The sequence below is a fragment of the Halyomorpha halys genome, unplaced genomic scaffold, assembly GCF_000696795.3.
Source record: "Halyomorpha halys isolate HHAL.00 unplaced genomic scaffold, Hhal_1.1 Scaffold149.1, whole genome shotgun sequence".
NCBI lineage: Eukaryota > Metazoa > Arthropoda > Insecta > Hemiptera > Pentatomidae > Halyomorpha > Halyomorpha halys.
The window spans coordinates 1254897-1268102 of NW_027108625.1; the positions used below are offsets into that span (position 1 = coordinate 1254897).

At 31.0% G+C, this 13206-nt stretch overlaps 1 protein-coding gene across 3 annotated transcripts in view; it reads right to left on the reverse strand.

The window, feature by feature from the left end:
* Nucleotides 1-11607: 11607 nt before the first annotated feature.
* LOC106678614 (uncharacterized) overlaps nt 11608-13206 on the reverse strand; it is a 40143-nt gene continuing 38544 nt past the window's right edge. For all 3 annotated transcript variants that reach the window (XM_014417216.3, XM_014417215.2, XM_014417214.2), the window contains exon 2: nt 11608-12691. In XM_014417216.3, coding sequence (XP_014272702.1) covers nt 11665-12645 — 981 coding nt within the window. In that variant the 5' untranslated portion in view covers nt 12646-12691 and the 3' untranslated portion in view covers nt 11608-11664. The remainder of the gene's footprint in view (nt 12692-13206) is intronic.

Below are 13206 nucleotides of genomic sequence, written 5' to 3' on the forward strand. Positions count from 1 at the left end.
TTCAAATGGGTTTGCCACTAAAACAAATGTAAAATAATGTAACTTTAAATGAATTATAATTAAAAATATATTTAAAAGAAATATACTAAAGATATAGAAATGTTAATAATAATTTCGACAGTGGCAAACCCATTTCAAATACTCTCTTTTCAAACGTCAGCTATTGCCGCTGAAGACGTTAATCATGCCACCACAGATATAAATACATAAAAAAGGAAAAAATCGGTATGAAAAAGTAATAAATACGTGTAAAAAAATAAAATTGTACACATCATAAATAAATATAGGCAACTAATTAATTTAAATAATAGAAAATTAGAAAACAGCTGAGGTAAATAATTAAAATATAATCTGAACACAATCATAACAACATGCAATATTTAGATTCTGGCCAGAAAACCCTGAATCAACTCCTACCACCCAAACATGGGCGACATGGCAAAACTTTAGGATCCCAGCGCTTCTTTCCCTGAGGGTTTATTACAAAGAAAAAGTTGCTATAACTTCCCAGTATACAAGAGGCCAAAATATGTAATATCAATATCGTACGAACTCTTGATTTTTAGTTAGGCTGTATTTTATTCGAAATTTCCCTCAATTGCAACACACCACCTTACTATATATATATAATGTGAAATTAAACATACAAGTTTTTTTACGAAGTTATAGAATTGAATTAGTTTAGAGAAAAGCCTGAAAATAATGAATTTGAGTAAATCAGGTAACAATTGCTTTCGATATATTGCGTCGACCATACGAAGCACACTCTGAATACCAGTACTTGATAATTTATTAAATTCCTTTTTTAATAAAGTCTTGTCACAAAACTAGAAATAAGTGAATATTGAAATTTAAAACACTCGAAATATTTTAGAATGTGTTAATTGATTCCTCAATTAGGGAATGTCACTTAATGAAACACGAGGATTGGCTGAGGACAAATTGGTTTCCAACTTGTTGATCATTGATTAAATACTTTTACTCTATTAACTCATTCTGACAGTTTTATTAAAAACCCTTTTAAAAATTTTATTAATTTTTTTTTTTAAAAGGGTGTAGTTGAAGAGAATATTTGATTAAAAAAATTGCAGAAAATTCATTAAATAATGGTTAGCAATAATTAAAATTTTAATTAATCCAAGTTTTATCTAAATTACTTTTTATATTCGATTTATTTCACTTTATATATGACTTCCCTTCCTCGTTGTTATTTTGCGATTTGAAAATTCTATCGTGAAATGATTTATAAAGTGAAAATTATTCAGGCGCTATCCATCGAATTGACCTGGATCAAACGAAAACGCTTTAGCTTCTCTTATGCGCATGTTCTTTGATCCCCTCCAATGATATTGCTTTCATATAATGAATACCTGGTTATGATAGAGCTAATTATTTTGGTTTACCATAATTGTTATTAAACTACATAAGTTACGGGGTACGAACAACCAACATACATTTTGTTAATTCTAATTTCCACTATAAAGCTGCATAAGTTTTATGATAGTTACAAACCATATTTTTTAATAAATATTATCAAGTGTTCGCTGTTTTTTTTCTTTTTTTATTATCATTTCATATTATTAATCAGAATCATTAAGTTGTACTTTTTAAAACATCCCTTTATATATATCAGGAATCCACAATTTTTATTTTTTTTTATTTTTACCTTTACAATTTTTTTATTTGCACCTGTAAATCTATTACAATCAGCAAATGAACACTATTTAGGCATGGGTTGGAATGAGAGAGTCAGCACCTAGTGGTGCATGCTCCTGGCGTTCAAGTAAAATATTTGATAACGTTATGGCGTCCTTCATCCAACTCCTCTTTAGCTAACGCCGAGATACATTAGGGATGTCATTTGTTGTCATATGTCGTAAAAATTCATTGAAATGTCCATGTAGTGTATTGTGAAACCCTTTGTAAGTCATATGAATGTGATTTGTTAAATTATTATTATTATTTTTTTTATAGATTATTAGTTATTACATAAACTTTTTTAAGCTGAGGCAAATGCGATGCAAAAAGAGAACAGTAAAGAAAGAGTGCAAGCCTTTAAAGAATAATTAATTACAATATAAATTTTATAAAAATTTGTGAATCAAAAAAATCTGTTTAAAAAAAAGGCTCACTGTTAAAGAGCAAGAGCCCTTGCAAAAACATCTACATTACCTGATAAAAACTTTGATAGTACTGTTTTTGAATTTTTATTGCATTGGCAGTAAAGAAATGAGAGTCTGTCAGATCATACTACCTAAAAAAATAGTGGCTGATTCAAAATGTTAAGAAAATAAAATTATTCGTAGCTCCATATTTTAAAAACTAGCAACAACACTAGAAAACATAATAGAACACCATTTAATTCATATTTAACTTAAAATATTTGTATTGTCTGGCTTATCTAGATATAATATATATGATTATATGATATATAATTATATTTATATAAAAGTATGTAATATATAAGCATGTCTGGTTGGTCCAATTACAGAAAATAAGGCACTACTTAATACGTTGGCGCACAACTTATATGTGAAACGGGTGGTCTACACAAAATATTGAAGGGGTATTTATTCTATCTACAGAATATGGCAAGGTACTGATAAAACTACTTTTATCTTATAACTAATACCTATTTACATGAGCGCAGATCGTACGAAAAATCTCTAGAGTAACTCTTAAGAATCGAACAGTTTGAGAGCTGAATTGTTTTGACTTTCCATTAATTGACGTTCTTATTCCTTATTTATAAAGGCTTGAACACTCAACAATGAGTCGTCAAAGTGGTATTGCCACTTAACATTAATACATTTCAAATTTTACTCACGAATTTTTATGTATAATAATACTTTAAATCATATGTATAACCTTCTTCAGTGATACCAGATATACATATATACATATATACAAAAAAAATAGTTTGTCATTCTAATTTTATTTAGTTATTCCTAAATTAAAAATTATTATATTTATTATTATTATTATACTTCAGTATCTTTTTTCTTATCATTTTTCATTTTCCGTCATATCTTTATCTACTACTTCCTGTATACGCGACGTATTTTAAATTGAAATATAACCGTTGAACGGATGGTGGGGGAAGCTAGCTCCCCACTCCTCCACGCTTCCGTTTCATTGTTGCCTACCCGTTTGCTTTGAACAGATAGGTTGTCTTGACTTGTTCTTTGCTCATTTATTATCATTTTATATCTTTATTATTACTTATTTATGTATAATTATTATTTTTTCATGACGTTTATTTGATCTCTATTTTTTTTCCTTCCTGTATTGTTTTTGTTTTATGTACATCTCCTGTATTTTTTAACTGTATATTTTATTAAAAATTTTTACTCTTACCATTGTTACTTATTTTTATTCTTATCCTTGTATCTTATCTTTGTATTTTTATTTTTATCATTGTATCATTTTGTATCTTTTTAGCCCTGATGAAGCCCTACAAAGTGGGGCGAAACGTCGGAAAATAAATAGTTGTAAACTATTTTTGTTTCTCCTTTGACAGCAACCCTGACCGTCTTCCTATATATAAAAAACAAATGTTTTATACTACATCTCTCATCATCTTAAAATAAAAATTAAATGAATAAACACGCAACATGGACAGTTCAATAAATTTATACGACAGAAGGCAACAAATGTCATTTCCGACTTAACTGGGCTTAGGGGAAGAGGAGCTGAATGCGGGACCTCCTAGTGTAATCAAATAACTTACTTAACGTCAGGAGGATGTACCACTGGGTGCTATCTCCCTTATGACATGCCTGGAGAGTACATTTTAAACAGACAATTATAGCGAGTAGGTAGGTCGATGTACAACATGTCACAATCTCACAAGAGGAGATCATAACACAAAATAAGGAAATCCTTCCCCCCCGGACACACCCCGCAAAGACCTCTTTTTTTTCATACCCTCCTGTAATGATGTTAGTGGATATTTGGTACATACATATAGAAGGTATGCTATATGTATAGCTGGGTGTTAGGGATACCTTGGATTGCCTTTTGGCATTATAAGGTTTAACAGTCAGGAAACGCCTGAAATTGAAATACGGCACCATTTAGTACATTTTTCCGAGAGGAAGACCGAAACGTAGATGGAAGGATTGCGTTAAAATTGATTTAGTAGATTTGGGTTTGAAGGGGCGTCACTAGACAGATGTATGTAGAGAACGATTGGTGGTATCGACATCGAACCTTCGGATTTGTCAAGCCTTATTTATAAATAATAAAGACTTATTATAATATTTTATAATATTCCTTTCCTAAATACATAAAAAAAACTCTGTATTAATAGCGGTTTAAAGTTTTTCCACTAACATTATATATAGTGTTGAAATTTTAGTGAATATTGACAATAATATATCTGTTGGCGATACCGAAGAGAGTTTTTCCTATATTTGGACTAAAAGGCTGGCAATGCAGACGACAAGATAAGGATGATATAGGGTATGTGTCCCTGTCACTAATGCCAACAGCACTACATAAAGCCATTATATTTTCGATATTTAGCGGTGTACTCTCTTTGTCGTTCCGTGGCGCGGCATTGTCCTTCTGTGGACAATGGCTTTTGGATCTGCTTGTCCGACCACGGCGGGTCTGGTTGTGCCAGATATTGGATAAGCTGCGGTCGAAAGAGAGGGGAAGGACGCTGGTTTTGTCTATTGGAGCAAAACTCTTTAAGTATTCGTTTTAGCTATCCAACATTTAATAATACATATAATATTTAAATAAACATAAAGTATCTTTAAAATACTTTTTAAATCAGGAACCCAACATTAAACCCAGTTTTGTATTTAATTACCTATCTATGAAATGTAATAAAGGAGGAATTTTGCGATTCTGAACAATTTTAAATTCGGGTTTTCGACGATAATATATGTTTGTTTTTGTTTAGTGGTGTAAAATATCATCGGTCATCAATGAAATTAATTTCTTATTTATTTTTTCTTAAATATATTTTATTTAAGTTGTATATATTATTTTTCGTCTTTTTGATGTTATGTTTGTGACATAACATTTCATTTTTAAAACTTCAATACTAATTTTAATTATTTAATAACGGGTTTTTCGAAATATTCTAGTTTGATCCTGAGCTAAGAAGTGAAATATGTGCATTCTTGGAAGATATGGCTAACTATCAAATTGTTGAAATATTAACATTTTTGAGGCGTTTGCTTTGAGATAAGGTTGGAAAGAGTGGCCCTCGTGTGACAATTCCCAGCCTAATCAGTAGGACCTCCTTTCTACGAAATTTACGGCTGGAGGTATTCCAGGGCTTGACACCGTTTTTAGTAAGTTATAGTTTTCTTCCACTTTAGCTTTCGGTCCACAAAAATTTCCATCTATCATTGAATTCCTTTTCGATAATTCACTTTTTCTGGTTTCTCTAATCCAAATAACATATAGTCTTGTAAATGATCTGTATGCGTGTGAGCAGCATATAGACCTAAATTGTGTATTTATTATTTATTTATGCCTCAGATTTAACAACTGACCGAAAGTGCAACTTTATATATTCGATTTTACACACCTTCTTAGTGATGTCTCGGGATTACGACAACTTCTTTATATATGAGCCTGATATGGTCTAAGTATCTCATATCGATTAATTATAATTATAATAATTCTAATAGAGTACTTCAAGGTTGAGCACCCAAAGTAAAAATATGATTTAACGATCTCTAAAAAAATCTCCATGAATGTATATCCGTTTACGCTTTGTTTAAGAGATATTCATGTCTAATGCTTTTCACTTTTATGAATTCTTTAGGTTGTATTTATTAAATTACTATGTTTTCCAACTACTTTATTAATGGAATATAAATAATAACATTTATATTAAATGTTATCCAAATTAGCACATCCTTCCACAATTGCAGTGGCTAAACAGCACTAGAATTGTGTTATTGTCACGCAAGTTTAATTAGTATCAATTAGAATTCTCTTTAATGTCTTGAGATCATTGAACGTCCTTGCATAGACTTTTTTTTAATTGTCATCCCAATAAAAAAACATCCAATGGTTGTTATGTGTAGTGACAGCACATTTCCAGCGTTATTCGGCCAATAGTGCTTTGGAAGAAAGATGCCGAGTCTTATTCCCTTAATTATCATAAATCACTTTTAACAACGTTTAATATGAACGCCAAAGTTCACATTTTATTTATATGCACATTAACTAATTTATCATAACGTAACTACTTCATAACCATTCAAATCTTTTGAAGTGAATATATCTAAAATAAAGGGATCATTGAAGGTTTGCCCTAATAGGGAATTTTTATTTCTTTAGATTCTTAATTCATATTTTCAGCTAGTGCACTTAATCCTGAAATATAATTATAGTATATTTTAAGAGAAAGAGTGATTCACTAGATTCAATTGAACATTAAAGGATTTCAATTAGAAAAATAATTGTATGTAGAGATCAATTCTTTGAATGGAACATTAAATAATATTTTTGTAGTATTGAATAACAGTAGTCTTGGCTTAGTTCCAAGGAACAAAATGAACCTATTTGCTTACATTATAGGTATAGGCTGATAGGGAGAGCCAGCAAGCAGAAGGGCTGAAGGGCTGAAGGAGGAAATAAGATGGCCCTGTTTTATAGGAGTGGCCCTAGGAGATAGCGCTAACTAGGAGGGACTCGAACCCATCCCGGATATTTATCGACCCTTCCAGTCCTTCCACCCAGTAACAGATATTCTATCCCTCTACCTTTCCTCCCTTCGGCTTGGCAAGCAGCCAGTCCCTATATCAGCTCCAGTTTCCAGTAAACAGCCAACGTATATTTATTTATATATTCATTGTAAATATACATATGCACAAATAGATACATATGTAGATAGTAGCGTGTATTATTATTTTTCTTTTACATAGATGATATAATTTTTTTAAAATTATTAAACGAATTTTCGAGGATGAAGTCGTGGAGTTGTGGTCCGATAAAAACAAAATAGGTCATGATTTCTCAGTTTTTCGCGATTGTTACATATTGAATTAAACATCTATAAACGCATATATTTTAACATTTCTTTTTGCCAATTCCTTACGTATCAAACACGTTGCAGTGGCCGTGGTCACAAGAAGTTGCTTAATTGAAATTATTAAGGTGTTATTAAAAAATCAAATTCAAAATTAATGAACTATTTACTGTAATCAAAAACGTTTGGATCGAGTCCATTTATTAACCAGGATTAGTATCAACTCCATTTATTGTATATATCCGTAAAATAATTTAAATATTATAGTATATTATTTTAATATGTTAGTTAAAATTTTACATACTCAAATTTACTATCTAATATTCTTTCTCGGTACATGAGTAGCAGTCGAAAATTAATCTTGCTCGCTCGATACGGAATTAAAAACGCCCAATACAATACATCTCTAATCCAAACACTTGATTTGCTGTATTTCCGAAAATATAAAAATGGCGTGTTTCTATCATACAATCAGACGTCTGCTGTAAATTAAAAAAAATCTGTATATTACGATATCAATAGTAGCTATGTATACAGTTATGTAGGATCTATTTACTGATCTATTTACCCCGCTCTTAATTTTTCTAACATGCGCGCAATTCAAAATGATTTAAAATACAGAGACACCAGGGGCCTGTTTCATATTGAATCCAAATAGTATTAGTCCATAAATACAAGTACACAAACTATAAAGTGCAAGCACTATTACATTTTGTTTCATAATAGGGACGACTATCAGTGATATTACAAGAGTTCAAAAGTAAAATATTATCTGGCAGAATTGTATAAGTCAGTGTAATAGTACCAAATACAATCTACAAGATTAATAGTGTTAGCTTGTACTTTATTATGAAACAGGGTCCTGATGGACCAAAACCACAAAAGACCAGCGGACAGCAGGTTGAGCAGAGCTGTTTTAGATGAATGATTTTTAATTTTTTTTTTTACATTCCTTAATCACATTTTTTTAAAAATTTATTTATTGATATTTACAACTTTACATAAATACATCAAGTAAATTTGAGGAAATCATAATGGTATGATACAATCATGTAGAGAAACTACTCAATGGTAGTAAAAACATTTTACAATATAAGGTCTCGAAGCCATCTTCTTTTCAGACGCCTCAAAGCATTGTCCGGAATAAAAGTGGAAGCAAGATTAGAAACTTATAGTACAAGAGCCGGGAAGAAAAATAGGCAATTATCTCACCCCAATTTTTGATTAATTTAGGTATAATTACTAGTCAAAATTGATGATTGTGCCAAGAATAGGTAGGGAATAAAAAATGGCGGCTATTTAAAAACCTTAAAAATCAATAATTTTTCATTCGGAGCTCTATATCTTAAAAACTACCTACAACACTAGAAAATCTAAGAGATCATTATTTAAAGAAGAATATATTTGCTGAAATATTAATTCTAAAAGGGTTATTTACGTCCAATAGTTCTGGAGATATAGCTTTTTAAAAAGCAAAATTTCTTAAAAATCTACTGAAAGATTAGTAGTTGGTTAATTTATTTTGAGAAATCTATATCTCAGGAACTATGAGACGTACAGATGTCTATCAGCACTCAAATTAAAGCTAGTTTAATGGACTATACAGTAGTTTATGAAATTTACCTTCGGAGGAATAGCAGTTTTAATGATATTTGCTAAAATAAATTGATTTATAGTTGTTCGGACAATAAGTTTGATTTATGAAAAACTTCATTTCAGAAACCATTGGACGTACAGATGTCTGCCAGCACTCAAATTAAAGCTAGTTAAATTTACTACAAAATAGTTAATTATGTTTATTTTTGTAGGAATAGTAGTTTTTATGATATTTGACAAAATAAACTCACAAAATGTTCATTTCTAGTTGTTCGTGTAAAATGATGAGTTTTTGAGAAAAAAAATCTCTAGATCCATAAGACGCACTTAAGTTTTCCAACACTCAAAATAAAGAAAAATTAACTTACTATAAAGTAGTGTATGACACGTATCTTCGTAGGGGCAGTAGTTTTTATGATATTCACATATGAATACGAATTTGGCAAATGAAAATTTGTCGGAACAACTATAAATCAATTTATTTTAGTAAATTTCATGTAAATTACTACACCTACGATGAAAAACATCAAAAATTACTTTATAGCTGATTAAACTAGCTTTAATGTGAGTGCCAATAGACATCTGTACGTCAAATGGTTTTTGAGATATAAATTTTTCAAATAAATTCACTAACTACTGATCTTTCAGTACGTTCCATACAACATTTTTATGAAATGTTGCTTTTTAAAAAGCTATATCTCGAAAACTATTTAACGTAAATAACTCAATTAGTGCTCATATTTCAGCATAATTACTCTTCTTTAAATGACGTTCTCGAGATTTTTGTGTTGTTCCTACTTTTTAAGAAATAGAGCTCCGAATGAAAAATTAGTTTTTTTTATCGCTTTGAAACAGCCGGCATTTTTATACCCCCTACCTATACTTGGCAGACTCATTAATTTTAACTATTAATTATACATATTTTTCATTAAAGTAATCAAAAATTGGGGTAAGATAACTACCTTTTTTTTCCTCTTGGGCTCTTGTACTATAATGAGTTTGAGTGGTTAGGGAGTTTGTAATGGAAGGATTTATACGTTTGTCCAGATGTAGTCCAAGGTAGCGGATCTGTTTAACATGCTTAATCACATTAAGGGTTATATATCAACATAAAAATTATTTAATAATTAAAATTGCTTAGAACTCTTAAGTGCTCCTTCAAATATATGCCACGTATTTCATTCATATTTGTATCATAAATTAAATTAGACAGGTAATGCATGGTGAACCACACGGAGAACATCTCAATTGTTTCTGATGGATGTCAGATTATTTAAAAGTAATTCCATAAATTATATTAATATCTTGCCATAACCTATTGTTAATAAATAATGGAATTACTTTTAAATAATCTGACATCCATCAGAAACAATTGAGATGTTCTCCGTGTGGTTCACCATGCATTACCTGTCCAATTTAATTTATGATACAAATATGAATGAAATACGTGGCATATATTTGAAGGAGCACTTAAGATTTCTAAGCATCTAAAGCTCTTTTAATTATTAAATACTTTGAATTACTTATAATATAACTCTGACTACTTTGATATAATATCGTAGAAAGGGACTTTTATTCGATTCTATTGTATTAGATAAGTAGGACAGTGTTTCTTCTACGTATTTTACTACACTTCTGATGGAGGCCTGTAACATTTGGTTTATACTATATTGTTCAGAATTACATGTTTTGTTTTTTTTATAATTCGCCGTTATTATTCAAAATTCTACAATATTTATAGTGTTGTAAATAGTAAGGGGTTTCTTTTGCAAGAGACTATACCCTCATAATGAATTGTTTAAAGAAAAAAAAAAAAACGTAACTGTTATAATAAAAATTTAAGTAAATTCCAATAAATCCCACCAAATCACATTTACCCTTCGACATAAACCCATGACTTCTTCCCCTAAAATATCCTTTAATCATACCCCACTTATTCCTGTCGAACAGATCCGTTACTTAGGACTACATCTCGACAAACGACTGACATGGAAACATGGAATCCTCATACAAGACTAAAAAGAAAAGAAACTGCTCGTAGATTCCGACTATTGCAAAATTTACTAGACAAACGGTCTAAATTGCCAATCCATTACAAAAGACTGATCTACATGACTATTATAAGGCCTATCTGGACATACGGAGTTGAGCTTTGGAGCTTCACTAAACCATCAAATTCCTCCAGAATCCAATCCTTACAGTCCAAAATCCTCCGTAGAATCCTTAATGCTCCTTACTTTGTCACAAATCAAGTCATCCATCAAGACCTCAATATTCCATATGTTGCCGATTTGGCCAGAACCAGATACCGTTACTTCCATAATAAACTTCTCAACCACCCAAATCCACTTGTTTCTAACCTGGCTTCTCCTAGGCGTCTGAAAAGAGGATGGCCTCGAGATCTTCTTCTCTAGAAATGTTATTGGAGTTCTATCAGTGGGTAGATTCTCCACATGTTTTTATCGTGTTACTATGTCACCTACAGCAAATTTACTTGTTGTAATATATGTGTATACAGTTGTAAATATCAATAAATAAATTATTAAAAAAAAAAAAAATTTAAGGCTCTCCAGACTGATTTGGTATTAAATACAAATATAAAAAAGTCATGAACAACAATAATGGTGAAATTAACTATTGAAAGTCATTTAATACAGAACTACTTCCTAATTGTTAACGACCATTAACAAAAAATATATAAATAAAAGGATAATAACTATACCAAGTCACAAAAATTATAATCTAAAGTGTGCACATGCTATTTTTCTTTCTGGAGCTAGTGAAGGAGGTACCCAACGTCACGTTTAGAACTTCAAGATGTCAAAACATATTAAAATCTAACAAGTGATTAGAATTTCATTATTTAGTAGGATTTTTTTTTTTATTCATTGTTTTAAATTTTTTTAGGTAAAATATATTTTATTTCTGGGACGTATTTGACATACATACATGAATGATCATGTCCTGCTTAATCATTGAGATACTTTTTTCTAGGAAAAATATTTCAAACGTTATATTTACCACATATTTATTGTTATCAATAACATACCACATCAAATAACCTGACATTATGCATTAAGTCTCTTATTGATTTCCATAACAACATTGACAAAGCTAGAATCTTTGATATTGTCGACGTATAAGATATTGGGAAAAGCAAAAGAATTGACTTCTTGTACAATTTCCCACACCTTGCTGTTAGCTTCGGCAGCAAGTTCCTTTATGCTCTTTCCCATGTGGACTCTGCAGAGCCCTGAGTGCTTGGCTCCTTGGGTCAGAGTCCAAGACAACAAGAAGTAGCTGTTTCTGGAAAAATCCTTCATCTTGTTGATCTGATCCTTCATCATATTGTTGAGTTTGTGGGTGTTGCTGTATTTGCTGTAAGGGTCGAGATTAGAATAGTAGAAGTACCCTTTGCCCAGCCTGGAACCTAGGCTTACTCCAGCTTCGTTAATTATGTAGAGAACGGCTCCTTTGGAACCCTTATTCGTAAATTGTTCTAATGTTACTCCAGGCAAATAAACTTTCCCATTGGATGTGTAAAATAGGTTTTTAGTACCGTCCAACATGTGGAATAGCCTTTCCCATTCCTCGCTGTCGAAACTACGACTCTTGCCTGAGTTGAGACTCTTTGACAACCTGACGAGTACAAGTTCGTTGTGAGTTGTGATGAACTGGTTGATCTCGTCTATGATAGACTTGATGGACTGTCCATTGCCACCTTGATAGTTGTGTCCAGGCAGCTTGCTGTAGTGTCCTGTAACGAATTCACCGTTGTCCAGGACAGGACGAATGTCGAAGTACCTCGCGCCAAACTTCAGCTGGTCTCGGATTGGATAGCTCTGAGTCAAGACGTTGCATGGGTGTGCCAAAGCTGTACCTTTCTTGTATTCGCTCATTCCGGAATCGTGTGACCCTAGAATACAAATTTGCTTCAATGTCCTTCTTCCCAATATACCATAGTTATTCTTCATCCAGTTTGCACCATCCTCAGCAGCCCAGGTGCAAGCCAATATTGCAGCAAGGACAAAAAGGAACTTCAGCTTCATCTTTTATAGACGTCAGTTTATCCTCACACACCCTAATAAACAAAACCTGTAAAATAAAAAAAACAATGAGTTATTTAAGCAGCATTGATAAGGTATATCCTAATAATTAAACTGATAAAACCACTTCTAATTTCAAATATTATTTTTTAGAAAATTTAAATTAAATATATAGCATTAAAATTGAGTTGATGCCAGAGAAGTGCCTAATAGCAAATTAAGTGCCTAGGCCAATTAATAAATAATCAAATTTTTGGTTATCTTCGTCTATCTACAAGAACTATGTAAACTGGAACAAATCGATGAAATAAAGTATCTATTACAATTAAGCAAAGGTGTTTTCTTTATTAATAATTAAAATTGTATATTAACAAATTAAATAATTATGAATATTCATTTTTCAGCTTCATTATTTAGAATTCCTATATTTTTTCAAATTATTTATTAAAAATTTTTACTCTTGCCATTGTTACTTATTTTTATTCTTATCATTGTATCTTATCTTTGTATTTTTATTTTTATCATTGTATCATTTTGTATCTTTTTAGCCCTGATGAAGCCCTA